The sequence below is a fragment of the Toxotes jaculatrix genome, chromosome 6, assembly GCF_017976425.1.
Source record: "Toxotes jaculatrix isolate fToxJac2 chromosome 6, fToxJac2.pri, whole genome shotgun sequence".
Lineage (NCBI taxonomy): Eukaryota > Metazoa > Chordata > Actinopteri > Toxotidae > Toxotes > Toxotes jaculatrix.
In genome coordinates, this window is record NC_054399.1 from 19362932 (window position 1) to 19384549 (window position 21618).

Here is a 21618-nt window from a genome sequence, read left to right on the forward strand (position 1 = left end):
AATGGGAAACAAGCAGAATGGAAGATATGATATCAGTGTGATGTTAGCTATGGTAGTAGGAGAGTTGAGAGCACTGCTGTCTGGAGCTGGTGGTCTGGCTATGTTTTTTTTTTAAATCAATAGAAACATCTAACTCTCGTATGCTGTGTTTGTTTGATGATGTTATATAAGGTTTGTTTTAGAGACAGTATCCACTTCCACACCATAGAAGATGCTCTGGATTCCCTCTCTTCTGGTCAACTAGCCCAGTTTAGTGACACTGCCTTAGCAATATGTGTCCATGAATTTGGGGAGTATTTGTTTTGCTGCTGTGTTCAAATATCAACAGTCTTTCTCCAGAATTGCTTACACCTCCTAATTTATCTGGAAAGTGATGTAATGGCATTCATTAGAGTCTCCATATGTTTCTCTCTGCATAGCCCCATGGCTTCAAAGGCCCATCTACTGAGTAACTGCTTAATCCTTCTCATATGTGAACTGCAGCAACACAGTCCAACATGGTCTGCTTGGTTGCCTCCACTATGCACAGAATGCAAATATTAACATTAAGGGGCCTCCAGGAAGGACAGACATACTTTGGATGCTCAGAGCAGTTGTGTGCGTTTGGGGATTTTACAAAGGGGAAACATGTCCCAACATTTCTCTAGAGAATTTGTTTTGGGTATAAAGCATTAACTGAAGCATATAACACAAAGACGGGCATATTAAACTGTGATTTTGCAGTCAATTGTTTAATTTAGAAACAGTCTTAACTTAGATATTATGGGACATTTGCAAAGCCACTTAATGTACAAAGCCCAACATTTTTTTGGATTAACATTTTCTGCTTAAGTTATTATACTGTGACGACGTGCACCGTAAGTGTGATTCTTGGGCAACAACAGACGTCAAACACACTTTGAGCCATGAACAAATGTGCAGCCCAAATGAGGTCACTTTCACAGAGGATCTCTGATTGGTGTTCCTTCTGTTCCAATGTGGTGCTCTGCCAATTTCATGATGAAAACACTGTTCGGTGGTGGGAGAGTATCCAGATTTCTCTTAACATTAAAAGTGGGACAGGAAAACAGCCAGACATCAGAAAGTGCTCTTGTAACCTCTGCCACACGGGACGATTTCATTCACTTAACTGTGGAAGCACTGTGTCATTATCTTAATGTAATGTGTGCATTAATCTTTAAGTAAACTATTAAAAACATCAAAGGACAACTAAAGCTAATAAAAGCAACAGCAGAAGTGCCATGTAAACAGTTACAGAGGGATTTAATCAACAGCTACTAATCAACAGCCATCCTGCTGTGGATCAGTAATGTCATTACTAAAAAAAAAAAAAAAAAAAAAAAAAAAAAGTGTGATAGCAACTTACTTGTGGTCCGATTTTTCCAACGTTTCCCATTTCCCCTTTCTCTCCCTGCAAGCAGAAAACATCAAACAGTGCGCTGGTTAGCTTCCTGTAGTTAAAGAGATCTCCATTACCATCCTGCCCTACTACTGGCACAGGATTCTCAGGATATTACAAGTTTAAAAAGGCCCACACACACACACACACACTGCATGGGACTGAATGATCCTGTGCTGCTTCTCATTGTGGTTTGCCAATATGTATGATGATGTCCCTGGAAGAAATAATTTTCTCTCCTAATTAAGAGCATGTTTACAACACAGTTGGTCTAGGCTTCCTATAAGTGGGTCACAAACAAGGAGACACTGGCACTCAGTGGGAAGCACTAGACTAGAACTCACAATAATGAAATCTTGAAACACACTGATACCATGGTTGCAGCATTGCATTTGTGGTGGCTACAAAAGCCAATTATAGCCAATAAAATAGAGTGAGGTACAGGTATGGCATGCTGTGGTTTGTGTAGCAAAACACGGAGACAAATGGACAATTAAACAATCTAAGCAGACAGCACAAGACATAAGACTGTTGTAGTCCACAATATTGTGGTATGATATATATTTTACAGAACTACTTTTGAGGCTACACATGTATGCATCTATGAATGCAGTGATACTACAGTACAGTAATGAGGGTACAAGTAGACTCACCTCTAAACCCTCGGGGCCAGGTTCGCCTATGTATCCTTTCCTTCCTGGTCTCCCCTGCAAAGACAGGAAGAGACAGACACACACACATACAAGTAATGACCAAAAGATAGTAAAGCTCATAATAGGTAATCACCTCTGCTGTTTATCACATCCAGCTGCTTCCTGATAAAACATCTAGGCAATTTGAACCATTCAAACCACCTGCAAAATGTTCAGTATGTGTGCATGTGTGTGTTTGTGTGTACGCATGTGAATCTGGGAGCTCTTACAGTAGGGCCAGCGTTGCCAGGTGGGCCAAGTGGTCCTTCATCACCCTGTAGGAAATAGTACAGTATCATACACTGATATTTGTAAATACACACACAAACACACAAACACATATCCACAGCTGGTCCAACAAAAAGGAAAAAGAGCTAACAAACCAAACCACCAAACAACATCGACAAAAAAACAAACAGTACTATTTCATTTGCATAACTTCAAACACAACATTAAAGGTCTCAACTGTTCATCTGTCTGGTCCTCCAAACAGAAATGCAAAAATATATATAAACTTTATCACTCTTTACTGATAGAAATTCCATTTTGCTGATGATAACTAACTCATTTATGGCCTGCAAGTTGCAAGTTGGAGAAACTGCAGCTCCAGCACATCCACAGATGCTTGATGGGAACTCTTCATCATGTTCCACAAACCATTCCTGAACAAGATGTGACTCAGTGTAGCAGGCAATCGTCTCGCATTACTCCAGGGTCCAGTTACAACACTCACATTCCCACTGCAGGCGCTTTCGATAGTGGACAGGGGTTAGCATGGACACTCTGACCGGTCTACATTGTGTGAGTTCTTCTTAAAATTTGACTGGACTTGGAGCTTGGACTGCTGTCTTTGTTAGCAGAGGTGCTCACCTCTGCTAACAAAGAGAGCATCCCACAAGCCTTGTCATTTCAGAGACACAGTTGGCTATAGCAATTCCTCCCCATCCAACATGTTCCAATTGTTCAAGTACTGTGTAATATATCCCAGATCTTGACATGTGCCACTGTTGCAACATAATCAGTATTATTCACTTCATCTGTGAGTGCTCATAATGTTTTGGCTCATCCGTGTACATACACTAATACCCACCCAAGCATAAAGGTTCACAAAATAGGAACTGTTACCTGCTCTAAGTAAAAGTAGCAATACCACTAATAGTTAAGTTCAGATCTTCATTTAAGTAAAAGCCCCTGGGCCATCTGGTGGCCTTGATGTTAAGTTACATACCATATTACCACAATGCCCCCCGGTTCTATTCTGGTCGGGGACATTTGTTGCAGACCACATTTCCTGCCTGAATCTCTATTATCAATATCAAATAAAGGCAAATATCCAACAATACTTAAAAAATGCACACAAACTTTCATTTCATTAAAATGATAGAAAAACGTGGTAAGAAGTTTTACAGTCAATGTTTGTATCACTAACTAAAATATCCGTGACCTCCAATGATACCATTCACTTTCCAGATGAGAGAATGTTTATAGAGCATATAAAAATACTTCACTGTGCTCCCTCAGCTTCCCAAACCAAACTTACAAAATGGGCTTCAGCTGTCAGATAAATGTAATGCACTTTAAAAAAAAAATACACCTAAATGTACTTTGCGGATTTTCATTTCTCTGCTTTCAGGTATTGTAGTGAACTGTGATTCCTCACCAAAAAAATGTGTGTGTGAAAGGAGAGTACACTGGCTAACATCTCTGCGAGCGGTTGCCAGGTCAGTGCTGTAACATTCAGCACAATAGAAAAGTGTGTGTGTGTGTGTGTGTGTTTTGTACACCTTCCAAAGGCTTCTGTTCCGTTTTTCCATGGCTGGAAAACTTTCAGCTTTGTTTTTATAAGCACCCAATGTTGAATCATGACTTCACCCAGTGGAACATGCCCCGAGAGATATCGCTGAGAAAAAAACTCCCAGCTTAGTGGAAGGACTAAGCTGCAACTGTTTGAGATATGACCAGATGCTAAATGAGAAGCGATGTGTTTGTTAATCTTGCCTCAGACTAATGATCCACTGGAAATCTCTGGATGAGCCATATTTTCCACTTTTCAGTATCAGTGAATTGAGAACAAAACTCACGTGTAGAATAAAGTCGGGTATTGAATCTTCTCACCTCTATTCCTTTTGGCCCCGGCGGGCCTTGGGGTCCTCTGGCTCCCTGCAAACCCTGAAACACAGCCAAATGCATGAATTCAATCTAATAAACTGAATGCATGAATGGATGGTGAGAGAGAGAGATACTGTTGTACCTTTGGTCCAGGTGGACCGTTGGGCCCAGGTACTCCAATGTCCCCAGGAAACCCCTGGCAAAAAAAACATATTATTTATCTTGCATGAATCATTTGACTAGTTGTTTGAGCTTGATCCCACATAATAAATCATCTCACTGCACCTACAATGTACCTTATGTACATTGCAAGAGGGGAGGGTTTATACAGAATTTAAAACAGTAGGTATGTAGTAAGCCTGTTTATGTGTGGATGTAGTACAGCTGCTCCTCTTTGCAAATCAGGCAGCTTGAAGGCAGCTTGCATAAATCTGTATCAGACACACATAGAGATGGGGCCTTACTGGAGTATATAGACAGACTTATAGAAAAATGATGTAAAGACAGTGATGGATTGCTGCTGAGCTGGTAAAGGCTGAATACCTTCAGGCACACTTGCTATGATATAATAGCTCATTTTAGAAATTATGCCCGCGAGCTGTGGCCTATGTAACCTAAGGTCATGTTACACTCCAGAGAGCAGCGTGCCTTTGACACTCTCCATGCTTTTCACATACTTTGCTGCATTGACCTCTTGTGAGGTATTCTACATCCAAAGCACAGATATGCTAGAGGGCAATGCAAGGAACAAGGAAAGCGAGGGGCAAAGGATAAAGATTGTTTTTGATGCAACACATGGACTTTATAAAATTTTGGGGCTAGCGAAGTGACTCTAGTGGTGTCTCCACTGCCTACACTTAAATTCCGTCAGTGTCACTGAAGTATGAATAATTTAACTCTATGCCATTGTCCCTGAGGAAAATTTCCATTTCCTTTCTTTTTTTAATAAAATTCAACCATCCATATATCAATAGGACTATACAGTTTAAACCTCAGGATCACACTGCTGCTCATTTAAAGTTAAAGGGAGTGTCAACTGTCATGACAATGATCAGGTAGTGCATCAGGCCTGTTAGTTTATTAAATATCTAATATCCAAGTGATCTTTTTTATGTGAGGCCTAGAAAGACAGTTAGGTCATTGCTATTTGCCTATTAGACTCTAAGGTGTTCAAGAGGAAATTTTGGCACAGAGCTGGCAAGAAGAAGAGGAAAGGTCATGGAATCAAAATAAACCATAGCCATAGCAAACACAGTATTAAGCAAAACCAATTACTTAATATCTTGAGTACAAAGGTCACAATTTGACCTGAGGTAGTACCAGAAGAACATTTGGGTGTGTCCAAAATGTGAGGAATTCATCATCTAGGAAGAATGAATCCATTAATGTCCTCATTAAAATCCACTATAATCTGTAAGATTTATAGTGTATTACCTATAGTACTGTGCATTATGGTTGAAAGTATTTATTTTACCTTATGTTTCACATGTTTATTTTCAGTTATAAAAAGCTACCCCCTACCACCTGAAACCAAAACCTGAGATATGTGCATATAATGAAACTACCTGCTACTTTAACCCTCACAACGACTTCCATATTGCTCTAATGTCTTTATGTGATCATAATCTTGAGAGGGAGAACACATAAAAAGAGGCCCAGCCTTGGTTCTGTGCCCACCACATTATACACGCTCTAATAGGAAAGTAATGATACAGCAGGATGATTATGTTTTATGGCTGCATCTGTGTTTGGACTGGCTCACATTCTATCTTTGATTTACTCAGCAATCTACACTGTGCTAAAGTACCACAGAAACCTTTAAGTAATTATTTCTTGTTCTAATTTCTGTCTGTTTCTCAATTATGCTTCTTTTCTGAGCCTTTAAATAATATGCCACAACCTTCCTCACTGTTAAAAGCTGAAAGATTTTTTCCCCCTTCATCCACTAATTACCTCCAGTAGCTTTGGGTAAGTTGTTATCTACTTCAGGTAAACAACACAGTGAACTAGTTGTAACCCAAAGTTGCATTAGGCTTTTAAACACAAAGCAACGGTTACTGTTCCCATAATGTGATCATGTTACATGCTCCTCCATTCTGAGAAAAGTTGGTAACTAAAACAAAAAGGACAATTGTTGAATATGAAAACTCATCATGTGTTTGTCCTACCTCTGGTCCTGGAGGCCCAGGTGGTCCTTGTGCCCCCATCTCACCAATTTTACCCTGTAAAATAAAATAAAATAAAATAAAATAAAATAAAATAAAATAAAATAAAATAAAATAAAATAATGCAACAAAAAGTGACAGATGTAGAACAAACAACACATTAATCAGTAGTGACACACATGACACTGTATGTAGACTTGGTGTGTCAGGCATCAAGGCTAAATTAAGGTCACTCACTCATCTGACACTTAACCCCTGACACACCGGTTTTCGTAGCTTGCTTGCTTTATCTAAATTGTGGAAAGTGTGAGCCTGTTCTGAACTGATTACATTTGCGCAGAGTTAAATCTAACACTACACAGTTTATTCCACTTCTTTTCACTACCAAGCAAGTGCACAATAAAGCTGATGTGCTGTGAATAGGACTGAACTGACTCGTGTTTACGAGAATGAACGCAAATAGAGTCCAGATCTCACTGTGGTACACTGTTTACTGCGATTTGTCTATAAAAGCTGCACTGACACATACACACTCACACGAACATACCGGTGGTCCTGGTTTTCCTCTTGGCCCAGGAGGACCAGGCGCACCAGCAGGGCCCTGAAACATGTAGACACAACACTCTCAAACTGGTCTTACACACCTTTTGTTTGCATTTATTTCCATATAACTGAGTCCATGTGTGGATGCACATTTACCCATGTTTACATGGAACAAGCAACATGTGGTGACTTCATGTGATTAATGAATCAACATCTGCATTTATTCACCCACATCACACTTTTGTGGAAATGTTTTGATTAATGTTTTCCTGATTTAGCAGAGACAAATACTTAAATTCCTCTCTAGATTCTGCTATTGTTGCATTATTTGCCACAGCAGGAGGGAAACAGTGATCTCTTCTATATGTTTAACAATTAAGAAAAACTAAAAAAATGCATTTGTTGTACAAATATTATCAAGTGACAAAACACAGGTATTTATGTTGGAATTTTACAAGGTAAAATCACGACCGATTGTTGTGGGAATATAATCCAAGAAGTCTGTTCTAATCTGTTCTTTTCATAAGCTGCAGGTAGTAACAGTTTCCATGCACATAATGTTCACATCTGTTTTCCTTAAAATCTTAGACTTACCTTATCACCTTGGTACCCCATCTCTCCTGGTTCGCCCCTTTGTCCCATGTCACCCTGAATTTCACAGCATCATACAGAGATATAACACAACACTACCCTGCCACGGTGATCACAATACGACCATAGATGAAACATAGAGCGGCACAGAACCTCTACATATAGTGTATAATACAGTACATGTACATTATGCAGCAACACTTGTGAACTGTTAAAACAGGCTGGTATCACAATTCAGCTGGGGTTTGAATAATGCTATGATAATGAATAATGAATGATAATTCTATTATCATGAAATTGAATTTGAGTTTGTATGCCGGATCTTTGTTGGGCTACTGACACGTTACACACAGATACACTGCAATAATATAAATATTTAGATCACCTTATCACCTTTCAATCCAGGCAGGCCGGCTCGTCCTGCTGGGCCCTGCCACAGACAGAAGAAAGGAGGGAAGAAAAGTAGAAGAGTGAGAGAGTAAGAGAGAGAGAGAGGAAAGGGGGGAAATCTTGTAAGGAATCGGTGTCTTTAATGACAGAATTCTTTTTGAAGCAGGGCTCTGCAAATGAGGTGAAGCCAAGGAGGAGGAACCTGATGAATGATAAAGGTTGACGATGTGGCAAAAGTTTTGAAAGTTACTTCTCACACTTTATTATCCTGTCAGAATATAAATGAAAATGCTGTGGTACTGCATTTATGACATGAGGATACAAACAGTACATACTTTGCAGATTCCAATGTTTTAATTTTACAATCAACAGTACTGAACAGCAAATTTCCTAAAATTTAGAGCATCTGCAGCAGCCAATGTCTAGCCTACCTGAGGTCCCACCAGACCAGGCAATCCTCGCGGCCCCTCAGGCCCCGGGTCCCCCTGTGGAGAGAAGGAGGTACACAATGGAATTTTTGTATCACGAACACACAGATCCACACACACACTTCTGATACTGGCCCAGGGTTGCTGCCAAACTCTGAATGGCATTTTTCACACTAAATGTTTCCGATCGCTTCTTGGCAGTGATGTTATTTTGACATCAACACTATCTTCTGTTTCCTACACAGTGCATTCCTCTATGTTACAACCTGCAGTTGTTTTGTATGGGTCTGGGTTTGGCCCTGCTCACCACTGCCAGCTCACATCCACTGTAATTGACAGAGGCAAGGTTGGGGATGGTCAGAATGTGTGGCTGGACCGAAAAATACTCTTTACAAGCAGGCAGGCAGTTATGCTGGGCGCTGATTGGGTGCTTTTCACTGTGACTGCTATAAAAATGTCAGTAGCAATGATGTTGTGGTGACACTGATGATGATGATGTGTGTCTGTGTGTGAGTACACAGAATGCATAAGAACATCCATGCATTTACCATTCACACTGGCATACCCAAATACATTTAACTAAATTGAGGCTTTGTACCTAGTTATACAGGGGTGGATTATTTTGATACTGTAGTAAAAATGTTTATAGAGGAAACCAGGCTCACTCAGGCTTAAAGGAAAAGGGAACAAGGTTTAAGAGACGTCTCTGTCATGACAAGCAGCAGCAATGACAGTGCCTGACTTATGCAAAATGCTAAAATGAACTTTGAACTTCTTATCTTACTTCTTAGCAAAACGTGCCTGAAACTGAAGATGCTTCTATTAAAGTTCAGTCTTCCATTAAAAAAAAAAAAAAAAAAACCCTCGAGCAGGCTTTCCAATATGCAAAAATGTAAAGGTGAGAGGCGAGAGCGAGAAAGAGCCAGCATGCCTTAATGTTATGACATCAAGGACATGTGGCTTAAACTAGGAGTCCATCTGGACCCTGTAAGGCCAGTGTTTGATGTTGCAGCTCCTCTGTGGTACTGCAGCAGGACGGACACAAATCACATGCGCTCCATCAAAAGAAGCTTTCAGCAGAGAACACATGAAAAAGGAGGAGATATAAACTTTCCCCCAAAAAACTCTGGTGTTCACCAGCCCGGGTGAGGTGATCTGGTACATCAACATCCCACACAGAGCCTTTGCTCAAACCGCTGTCAAGATGTAGCCTGACTTCCAGGTGGATCCAGACCATCCAAAAATATTCTCTCCTACGTACATAGGATGACAAGTGATTAAAGACTTAACAAAAACCAGACTGTTGCATTGCATACGTCTTGCTCCGACACAACCACTAAAGCCTCAGAAAATTCAATAAAACACGAAACGCCTCAGCACACAAACGTAACACGCTAGTGGGGAAAGTACATTAAATTATTGTATATAAAGGCCTCATTACACCACGTGAAAAGATCAAAAACTAGTTGAAGTAAGAGTGGTAAAGCAGTAACACACACATGAGCACACATACACAAATAAACCCTATAATATTTTTGTCTATTTTTGTCTCCACATCACCTTTTTGAGTTTCATTCAGGCTGTGAAAGAGTGTCTGGCTGTATCACATTTTGTTGAGTCACACACTGGCAAAGACATCAAGTGCATACCAGAACGAACACTTGCTGCTCTGTTTCGCCTCTCTTTCTGATTACTGAACTAAAGGTCTAACTTTGTGTAATTGCCTTTCAATAAGTGAGTGAGTACAACTAAAGCCACAAGAGTGTGATTGACACTGGGAAGTGAAAATGAGTTTTAGATGTCAAATTAAAGTTCTTTGTGAGATCTTCTGTCAAAATCACTCAGCTGGAAAACTGACCGAACATGAATTACATCAAAGACTGGATTAAGGAGGTGTAAGTATTTTGGCTCTCTTGTGTGATTACTCAAAAGTACTTACTGCCAATAATTTGTTGACATCAAGACAAGTAACCACCATATCAGCTTTAATTATTAACAATTAATTTCTGTGGCTGATTCTCTGATTGTTTTTTGAGGAGGGATTGAGTACTATGTGTATAAAAATATACATAATTTTGTAGTTTGTGATAAACCATGAGTAATACATTATCTGCAATACAAACAAATGTTCTTCAGCTCCACTGTTATGAGATATGAGATCTTCAAAGGATTGGTCATGTCCATAATCATTTATTTTCAATACATTACAGGCACAATCATATCATCAGATCGATTAACTTATTATAGCAGACCTGTGGTGACCTGTGGTGACCTGTGGTGATAGGTTGTCTATATGCAAACACTCCTCTCTCAAAACTCTCCTGCAGCAAATTGTTATCATGGTTTTCCACTGTGTAACCCAATACAATGGTTCATTACAAAAGCTGGGCCATGTTAGTCTGCAGCTCTGAAATTACACACTGAATGAAACTGAATTCAGATGTTGTGAAATTTCACGTTTACTTCACAGCTGTGGTATTCCTTATATTCTGATTGCCTTACACGTGTAACCCTCTCTGTTATAACCTTGATTATGTAATAACAAAAACGAAACTTAAAGATAGTGTCTGCATGTTTCATGCCTGACTGTCAGTAGTAAAGTTGACTTACAGAAACTCTATCCATCCAGATGTGTCTACACACAGAGTGACCCTTCAAACACCCCAATAAATCCCCATGCTATGAGGACAGCAAACTAGTGGAAATGAAGCTTGAAATGACGGCACAGGAAAGGTGCTATAAGCAGTTGTATTTTATCTATTTTGTGAACATGGGATTGTTTTAGAGGCCTCTGTGACTTTTTAACAGTTATACATTCCACAGTAAAAACACATCATGCTCTCTATTAGGCCTGTGACAGTCTACAGCCTCCCTGGTGGTTATGTACAACTGCGGTCAGAGCCCGTGACGCAGGCGTGGACTGACTGTTGAAGATTGACAGAGAGGTTTGTTTGGAGGTTTAATGTTCTTCCAAGCTGTAGGGCTGTCTACACCCAAGCAACTCACTGTATCTGTTTGTAATTACAATATTTGATCTGCTGACAAAAACTGCCTAAATGTTCGTTTCTTTATGCAGATCCATTTTTGTACACGAGGAGTCAGCAGCTGCTACTGTCAGTGACTAAAGCAGACTGGATAAGAAAACTGTGTCTGTTAAGTTTGCTACCTGTACTTTTTTGGATATTGATTAGTGATTGGTCAAGATTATAGAAAAATAACATGATTAGCATTAGTTAGCATTGACAAGTATACATAACATGCAGCTACAACTGTTTAATTCTGAATCTCACCCTCTTGATATTTGATTCATTAAAGTACTGAACTAATGGAGGCCTGACCAGCAGCCAAACTTTGGGAGTGCATGAAATATTTGCAATACAGCCTTGGTAGTCACCTGAGCACAACTCAAAGGGCTTCAGTTGTGGCAATCACTAACAACTAGAAATCCAGTACTGTCATCAAAAACTACAGTAAGTCCAAGCCAAAAATAGCTGACTGCATGAAAATACATATTCATCATTCATGTAGCAACACAGCACATCCTGCTATCCATAATCCAAACCCCCATCTAACGACTAGAGACAGACAAGCAGAAAGAAAGATGGACAGGCAAGCAATCTTGAAAAACAAGTATGAGGAGAGACAGAAGCGGATGAATGACAGATCAAACACAGTGCCTATTAGGCATGGGAAATATAACACATTAATAAAAATTATAACACTGCAAAACTGATACTCACCCTTAGACCAGGAAAGCCGCTTATACCAGTCCCACCAACAGGCCCCTGTGAAACATCACAGCAACATCCTAAGTACACAGGACAGGACACTTACAGTATTGCACATTCCTCATTCCCAAGGCTACATTGAAAATACTGTAAGTGTAACTATTTTTATGTGCTAACCTCCTGGATGACGGAGCATCTCAACATATTTCTGTCTGAAACCCAAAAATCAATTTATCAATGCAGCTCTGTAATTTGTCACTGAAGAGAAACCTAAAATGCTCAGTAATGTCAGGCTAATTTATGTATCATCCTGTAAAGTCTAAGAGTTATATTCTTTGATAGACAATACACAACAGTTTCTGTCAATCTTCTGTGATGCCAAATGAATACAGTTCTTTTTTATGTCACTTGTTGTGAATGGTTTATGTGTATCTAAATCTTTTGTGTATTATAAAATATAAATACACTTTGGAAGCAGTGATACAAGGCCTCAACATACATGGAAAAAAGGCTACACAATGACTTAGTAGCTTGTGAGGAGTAGACTTAGGCGGGAAAAATAGCTGACCATAGCGCATTTTTACACATAGTCACTGATGATAGAGGAGAAGTGACATGCAGGGAGACCCAGAGACAAGTGAAATAGCAGGAAGAGATGAAAAATATAAGACAAAAAAAGGACAGCTTAAAACACCTGGAGGAGTAGAGTTCTCACCTCATTGCCATCAGGACCAGGAGGCCCCCTCTCCCCTGCATCACCCACCCCACCCTGCAAGGGAAGTACATCCACATTCAATTGAATAAACTCAAATCCATTTCTAGATATACCCTCAGTTTTTTGTATATGGCACCTCCATACTGGTGAATGAACAGTGTTTCTCATTTTCTCACTTTCTTGTTACTTAATCTATGTCTTCTGCCATGTGTGACAAATCCGCATTTTATTTATGCTGCAGCATCTAAGATGCACTTTCCCTACACTGTTGATGAAGATCAAATTTGCACTGACATACTGTGAAAATAATGCTTATTTAATGAAGCAAGATTAACCAGTGTATTGGTGTGCTTGTGGACTGGCTTACAACAGCCCTTGGGCCACAGACTTTGATCCAGTTAGCCAAACATCGCTCAGTGTTCCAGAAAAAAACCCTTTGGATAAAACAGACACTGGGCTGCCTGCCCATTTGGCAACTTCAGCACAGGGAAGCTAAGGCTTGTTTTTAGAACATTAACTTTTCACAGTGTGAGGGCCCAACCTAGACATTCCATCTGTCTCTGTCTTAATCTAACTGTAATTTTTTTTTTCAGTGCCACCCTGGAACAAACTTGGCATGGCAGGGCCGATGTCAAAATACATGCCATCAAACATGTCCAGTGTGATTTACCACATCTTGAATAGTGTTAAATCCTCTAAAGGAGTTATTCTTTTCATCTTTTCTCTCTCTGGACTGTTTAACCACTGGCCCTCTGTGTCGTGCTGCTTTAGCACATTCACAACAGATGCAGCATACAAATGAATCTCTTTTTAGAGGCTCTGGGGATTTTGTAGAACTCAAATACAGCTAATATAAGAGGACATATAAGATGTATACATTTTACAATGCATTTCATTAGCAAATAGCCTCATATAGTTATTGATATATGACAAAGGTATATATTTTTGTCTTAAGAAGCAGCTATGAACTATGGCAGAAATAACAATTGATCCATTATTACGTGTCTTCCTTTAGGGCCAGGTTTTCCAACGGGACCGGGAATTCCCTAAAAAGAGAAAACAAGTGGATGAATAACTCAAATCTTGGAGATGACATGGTGCTGCTCCCAGGGAAGTGATGTAACAACACGTTTTAGCCACCAGACTTAAGAGATTTTTAGAAGCTATAGAAGAGTATTAAGTAAGTATGACAGGACTAAAAAATTGTTTCATCACACTGAATTAATCGTTCCCTTGGCACAAACCAAGCCATTGTGCAGCAAGTCATAACAGGGCCATAAAGACCAGGATTTCCCTGAGACTGGAATCTTACATGAATGAAGTGATGACTGGCGTCATTCAGGGATAGCCTAAATAATTTTTTTTTTCTGTAATTTTAATAATTTTAAAGAGGTAAATGAAAGCTTTGAATAACTTCTGCCCAGCACACTTAACTGTTGGCCAATTGCCTCTAAAAAGAAAAGGACAGAAAACTTAACAAATGACTGTGAGTAAAATGATGTTCTGACATACATCTGTAAGTACTTAGTAGCTCATCATAAATCAAGATGTACTAGGACAGAGCTTTCTGCAAAATGTTGAAGTGCAAAGCACTAAAACAAAAAATCTCATGGAAGTTGGCACCTATCAAACCCCAGTCAGTGACAAAATAGGTATAAGACAGGAAGGAGAAAAAAATGAAGGGGAAAAGTAGGAGATTTATCATAGGTAAATAAGAATAGTACTATGAAAAATGCATCCAAGCACAGAGAAATGACAGTGATTTAAAAGGCATACGTTTAATATACACAAATATCACTCACTTTCTCCCCCTCCGGCCCTAGTGGACCAGCAACACCAGGAGGCCCAATGAAACCCTGGAAATTAAAAATATGTCATATCACAACAGTGCCTGAAAAGCACATTTTTTTATTAGTGGGGTACCACAATACTTCTATTCAAGCTAACATCAACAGTGATTGATGTCACAGAGCAGCACCACAGGAATTACTGTTAGTCCTTGGCTAACAAGGAATTTTGTATCATGATCAATGAATCTTTTGTACAGGTGGAAACTTCAGCCTGATAGTTGTGCAGGACAAAAGGTCAGGGTGGACATCCAAATCATTTGGAAGTTTATTATGATTATTTATACCATATCACAGCAGTTTGGCTAGTAGAAGCATGAATATCTGGTTTTGGTCACATAGAGCAAATTAAACTGTCTCACTATCCATAAGCCCTGCTAATGGGGTAAAAAGGAGACGGAAGGACATCCTCAGTCAGTTATTCTGTCCACACACACTCTACATTTGTTGTTCAAGCTAAATGCAAAGTGGCCACAGTCAAAAGCTTTAGTGAAAAGGTTGTCTCTTAAAGAGCTGTACATGATATTGTGCACTGGAATCATATTGTGCACTGGAATTGTTTTCTGCGTATGGGTAGGATCAATGTTCGTACCTCCACGTCTGAGACCATGAATCAATACAATTTCTTGTAGTAATTAAAAAGCAAGGAGACTTTTTTTTCCCTTTCTTACACCTCCTAAGCACAGACAGCATCATTCCACTAGTTTCAGCTATATATAGTATAGCCTGTTTCAGGACAAGGATGCATAAACTTTATCAAACACGTGCAGTGAATTAATCCAACACATGGAAGTCTCTGCAGAGGCTCGAGGTGTTCAAATATCTGTTGATGTGCTAGACATTACAATTAAAAGCCTTATCATATTAACTTAATTTCTTAGGCTATTAGACTAATGTGTATCCAAAACATAGCTATCACAGCCACCCTAATATCAGATATTAAAAAGCTGTTAGTAGCTGCCTTTTTTTAAGATAACACACATTTGCATGCACTTCCTGTTATTCTGGACATGACTTCTTCTACCAAGGCATTACCTTGGTATCAGGTATTTATGTCAGTAGGCACAGGACGCAGTTGGGACGTATGAGTCATTTGTGCAGCCCTGTTCCACCCTCTCTTTCTTTCTCTCTCTCACACTCCTTCCTTATCAGTGCACTGTCTTTGTGGCTTTTTCACAGTGCCTGCTTCAGTCTGACATAGTAATCCCAGGTATCCTCTTTCTATGAGCTACAGCGCTCCACTTAAGTCCTTTCTCTCACTAGCTCATTTGACCCAATTCCCTCTGCTTTCATACTTTCATACTTCCATCTGTTTGTCTTCTATCCTCTGTTCTCCTGTTTTGGGGACATTCCTACTTGCTGAGGAATGAACCATAGTAAGAAGAACCAGTCAGCCTTTGTAGTTACAACCCCGTGCCTGGACCAGCCCCCACAAGCATTCTCCTATCAGGCAGTATGTCTCCGTCAGACAGTATGTCAAAAATTCAACTCAGATCCTGAGCAGTCTCTCTAGAGCAAGGTTGAGGGCCTGACACTGTCCTAATCCTTTCAGGAAATGAAGTGTTCAATCCAACGCTGCTGACGAAGAGAGGGCAAAATGAGAGCAGAGAGCAAATTGTACTTACACGGACACCTTTAGGCCCTGGGTTACCTTGCGGCCCAGCTGAGCCCTGCAACAAAGCAAAGACTCTGGTGAGGAGGACCTATTGTCACAGTACATGCAAGCTCAGTGATTTCAAATGGTGAGGCAAAACTGAACACATCAGATTTGACAATCAGACAATGGCCTAATAAGAGAAATACAGCAGGCCTGACTGACAGAGAGTTAAAAGAAAGCACATCTTTGTACTTCAGGTTGCACTTTATATTTCCTCATCCACACTGCTTTAAGTCCCCAGACTGTACACAAGGAAAAACATCAGGAAACCAATTTTGTTAATTCATGTATTTCATTGTAAATTGCATTGCATTGTAAATGATATTTTCAATACAGTGGAAAAAGCAATTGTTTACAACTTAATTCAAAATCTAAAATGGGTTAAGAAATGTGCATAGGGGAACAGCAGTGTGAATCATGCAGTTATCATTATTATTTCTGTGTGTTCTCTGTGGAGTTCTCAGTAGAGCAATGAAGAATCCTAGAGGATCGATGGAGGAACTGGAAGCGTATTTTTGTATTTTTCACTGCACCTGCCTGCCAGGGTAACCTGCAGCCCCAGCTTCCCCAGGAGGTCCTGGTATGCCCTGCAGCAGAGAGAGAGTGAATAGTGAACAGGGAGATTAGATGGATGGATAAAGTGAAAGAGGAGAAACACAGACCTCTACCAGCACTGCCAAGTGAGGAATAGAACAAGCACTGTTCATTCTGGAAAACCTCCACCAGGACAACCCTGTCTATTAACTGTAGCTTTCTGCACCCCTCAAACCCACCCCCTCCCTCACTGGCTCTCTCTGCTGTTCTTTCAGCCCACTGTTAAAATGATACTTTACACTTAAAAGATTCAGCTGATTTAAAGCAATCACTGCTTGCAGTAATAATTACATTTCCTAATTATCACTAATCTTAATTTCAACTGGTTTCCATAGACTGCTGTTGAATTTTGTGATGGAAATTTTCACTGGTTTGTGAAACGGCACCATTACAAAGGAAATCTATCATCTATAGGAATATACAGTACGTGTAACTAGGATCTCAGAATTCATAGAAATGAATCTTTCTTTCTTCTTTCTTCCATAACTCTCTGTGCTTAGACACTGCTGGAGTGGATATATGTAGAGGGCCTGTGTAATAAGGATCATTGACCATTAGCATTTTGCTGAGGTGAAGAGTTCTTCCATCGAAGACAGGGGGATAAATGGGAGATAAAAGGAACTGCTGATGACAGAGGACAGCTGAGGGACTGATGTAACTGCCTGGTGACGCACACAGGCACATAGTGTTTCCTATACATAAACTCTACTACACGCCCAGGTAGATAAAATTACTCGGTTTCGACTTTTACATTTTCTCACATCTTTTTTCACTCTTTTCAAACTACCTAATTTTAGGCCACACGCCTGTCTTGAGTTGCTTGAGCTACATTAACTGAGCGGGGGCACAGCCATCTAGCTAGCGTGTACTGATAGTCTGCTTGTGAGGCATTAAGGGAACATCTGTAAATCATAACTACAAAACATAACTTGGGTTACCGCACGAGTCTCTGTATGCTCATCAGTCACAGAGTGCCACGAGTAAATTTTCAACCTGTGGGAAACACTGGGCACAGCTGTGTGTTTGTACAGTACGTACAGTATATGCAGTAATCCTGTTTGTGTATGAATGTTTGTATATCTATGAACACTGTGACACAGAACACTAACATGAGTGTAGCTCCTGTATTGCAGAATGTGTCTCCAATCCTTGACTTAAAGCACTTTGTTATTTGACAGTGCTACTGAAGACTGCTGGCAAAATGAATCTTTTTCTTGGTTCACACACACACACATAAACATACCTACACACACACACACACTTAACTACTTACTTGTTCTCCTGGCAGTCCAGGTGGCCCTGAATAACCTTTAGGACCCTTGAAAATGGAATAAAAAAATTTATTTTGAGTATATTTAAACTAAAAACACTATAGAAATGAATGACACAAAGTCTAGAGCCATGCTAACAACTCTGGAGGTCTAGCTCCATCCAATAGATGTTGAGGAATTTCACAAAAAAAACTGTTCATCCTGAGGAGAACATGAACGTCTGCACCAAATGTCACGGCAATCCATCCAAAAGTGCTACGGAAGCACAGTTGGTGATAAGACAATGTGCAGCATGTGTGTCTCAGTTTCAGTCTCAGTTTCAGAGAGGATTGCTCCTTAAAGCCACATTATCCCATGTGTGCTGTATAGTTCGTACCAGTCTATGACCCATTTGGGGTCCTGACTGAAAGTTTAAAACCATGACTCTTTCATGGATGACACATCCATGACACTTTGCAGACAGCAGTGTGGGTGATGTTTATGTAAGATACTGACACAATTAAAACATAACTGTCTAAGAACAAAAAGGTCATATGGAACTCTGTAAAATGTGATACAAATCTTTAGGGAGAAGTTGGCTCATTCTAATCCTCAGCCAGTTTTGTGCTACAGCCAAATCCCATATTTAGTTAAACCAGAACCTCTTTGTAAACTAAACAGGATTTATTGTTCGGTAAATCAGAGCTTTTCTACTCTTAAGCCCTTTATTTTTCCCCTTTAGTGATTATGAACAACAGATGTCTACAGCTCCAAAACACAAGGTCAGGGCCAGGTCAGTATCTTTTTGGGGCAGCGAGAGACCTTCTTAAACAGTAACACTGACTCCGTCGCATGCTTCCGAGGCTGTGACATGTGGACCTTCACACTCAATAAAAGGCCCACCTGGGGGTAAAGAGCACAGGCCCCGAGCCAGTCATTTCCTCTGAAAATACTTGACAGGGCACAGTTCATGTGCTGGGTATATTAGGTTCAGCTACTGCAAACACTGGGATGGCCCCCTGGGAGGCAAGGTGGCGGCCAGCTATGTGGAGACCATATTCAGAGCTTGAATAAGAGGCTACCTGGACAACTATGCAGATACAGACATGTGGGCTGCAAGGTGACCTGCTATAGCAGATGTCTGTCTGCTGAAATCTGTTCTGTATCAAAAGGCCACAAATTCAAATTCAGAAAGTCATGTGGCAGCGATGCGTCCTTATGAGGAAGACAGTGAATGCAGTTAACCGATACAGGGCGTGAACATGTGTGTGAATATGTGCACAGTGGTGGACAAAGTGTCCTTCATTTTACTGATGGCAGCGTCCATGAAATTCTTCTTTAGGCATGACGACTGCTGACCTGAGGAGGCATGGGATATTGTGCATGTCATTGAACCCCTGACCCTGGACAGGGTGCCTTTCCTCTTTCGGCTAACCTTTGACCTTGACCTCAAAGCCTATCAGGTTTAAGCGAGACAGCAATGTATCCTAACAGCCAGTTCTGAAGATCTGGCTGGGGCAGCAACACAGTTATAAATATGCAGGGATGGATGCATGTATAGTGAAGTATAGTGAAGTGTGAGGTAGACAGATGAAGCGGGGGGGGTGAACAAAGTGGAAACACTGATACAGATCGCATGTGTGTGTGTTTGCATGACCATGCAAAAGCATATGTTTGTGTTTGTTTGTTTGTATGTATGCATGTTCTTTATTCTTAACCTTAACTCTTAATTCAACTTTTAACTTCTATAAAATAATTTGTGTGTAATAGCTCTTGTTGCCTCACCACAGTACAGAGGATTTAAAGACAACAGTAAAGTGATGTTTTAACAGTAAAAAGGAAAAATGTAGCTTTAAAAATAAAACATAAGCAGCTATATCATGTATTCCTTAAAAACATGTACAACAGCAAACTGATTTTCTTGGTCACAGCATACAAAAATAGCGTCAGTCAGAACCTAAGCCTTCAGAGTCTTTTTCTATCAAATACTAGTTTAAACACAAGTATTTTAACATACTAAATCTTACCGGTGGACCTGGAAATCCATCTGGCCCAGGCGGACCTGGTGGACCTCTGTCACCCTATTGGAAAAAATGAAAGAGAGAACAGCATAACACTTGAAAAAAAAAATGGAAAAGTGTCTTCATGAGATGAAGACAGAAGTACAGATAACTGCAAAAAGCCATCTGCTGATTTCATTTCAAGAGCTTTTCACAAGCAATATAACAGCGATAAGCTGTACACTCTCTTTGCTTTAGGTCTCTTACAGTTAACAAAAATGCAATTAAGGTTAATAAAGTTACAGTTAAATTACTTAACACTGAATATATATTCATTTTCCAGCACAAAAGCTAATTCATATATTATTTTTTTTTTAAATCTCAGATGACTAATGAATGACGGGGCAACATTTCAAAATAGGTGAGTGGGATGGCTAGTTTAAATGTGCTTTTGTTCTTCAGGCAGTGTCTATCATCTTTTTATATTAAAGGTGTCTTATTCAAACCGCAATGTTGGAGCAATATTTGGCTCTTCTGAAAAATCAGATAAGATGTGAAGTGAGGATGAATGGAGTTTAGAAAAATTATGTAAATAAAAATACACTACAAGAAGAGTAATGAGAGGTCTGCAACCATTTGTGGGGATGACAGGATGAAGTTGTAGAAATATTGCATTAATTTAACATTAAGCTGGCTGTGCCAGAGAGGATCTGAAGGGAGAAATTTACCATGTCAGTTTTTTTTAGGGGATTTCTATGAGGGAAAGGAGAAAGATACCTTTGGAGCTTAATGAGTTCAAGACATTTAGAAGTGCTACTCAGGAAAATCCTTATTTTGATGCTGTTTTCAAGAAAAAGACACAAGGATGGAGAGAGAGTAGAGAGTAACAGATACCAGCTGTGGTGACGCCAGACAAATCAGTGATAACAGAAAGAGGGTTTAGAGGAAGTTGCTAAATAATTTCAATGGGATAAAGAAAAGCCAGACTCCCAACCTCACCAATAAATCACTAACAAATTTAGACAGAAAACATTTTAATAGATGAAATTTAAAAATCTGTCTTTCATCAACCACAAATTAGAAAGATTCAAGTTGTTAGTGACTCATCATATGCAGAATTGTTAAATACTCTTTAGTATTCATTATAAATGATTATGCTGTTTGATTTGAACCAACATTTTAAGATCCTTTTTGGACTATTTTTAGTAATTTTTTCAATTACTGATAAATGAAATCCACAACTGAGAAAGAAAGAAATGTATGAGCAGAAACTAATTGAGGTGATAAGATAGCACTGATATGGTGTAGACTGGAAGCACCAGCTCACATAAAATGTCTCAAGAGAAGTATCACTTTAGACGGAGTAAAGGCATTGTGACAAACAGGGAAAACACATGGGAGACACATTCATAAAAGACTAGGGGGAAAAAAGAAAAAAAAAAACAAGCCTGGGGCCTGGAGCCTAGGAGAAAAGAGCACAAAGGAACAGGGAGCAAGACACAGAGACAGG

At 39.7% G+C, this 21618-nt stretch overlaps 1 protein-coding gene across 1 annotated transcript in view; it reads right to left on the reverse strand.

The window, feature by feature from the left end:
• LOC121183247 (collagen alpha-1(XXIV) chain-like) overlaps nt 1–21618 on the reverse strand; it is a 78765-nt gene that overhangs the window by 32960 nt on the left and 24187 nt on the right. The window contains exons 7-24 of the mRNA XM_041040226.1: nt 20136–20189; nt 18132–18176; nt 16798–16851; nt 16233–16277; nt 14563–14616; nt 13762–13806; nt 12761–12814; nt 12058–12102; nt 8321–8374; nt 7885–7929; nt 7503–7556; nt 6913–6966; nt 6369–6422; nt 4343–4396; nt 4207–4260; nt 2322–2366; nt 2053–2106; nt 1367–1411 (exon numbers count right to left, since the gene is read on the reverse strand). Of these exons, the coding sequence (XP_040896160.1) occupies nt 1367–1411; nt 2053–2106; nt 2322–2366; nt 4207–4260; nt 4343–4396; nt 6369–6422; nt 6913–6966; nt 7503–7556; nt 7885–7929; nt 8321–8374; nt 12058–12102; nt 12761–12814; nt 13762–13806; nt 14563–14616; nt 16233–16277; nt 16798–16851; nt 18132–18176; nt 20136–20189 (909 nt within the window). The remainder of the gene's footprint in view (nt 1–1366; nt 1412–2052; nt 2107–2321; nt 2367–4206; nt 4261–4342; nt 4397–6368; nt 6423–6912; nt 6967–7502; nt 7557–7884; nt 7930–8320; nt 8375–12057; nt 12103–12760; nt 12815–13761; nt 13807–14562; nt 14617–16232; nt 16278–16797; nt 16852–18131; nt 18177–20135; nt 20190–21618) is intronic.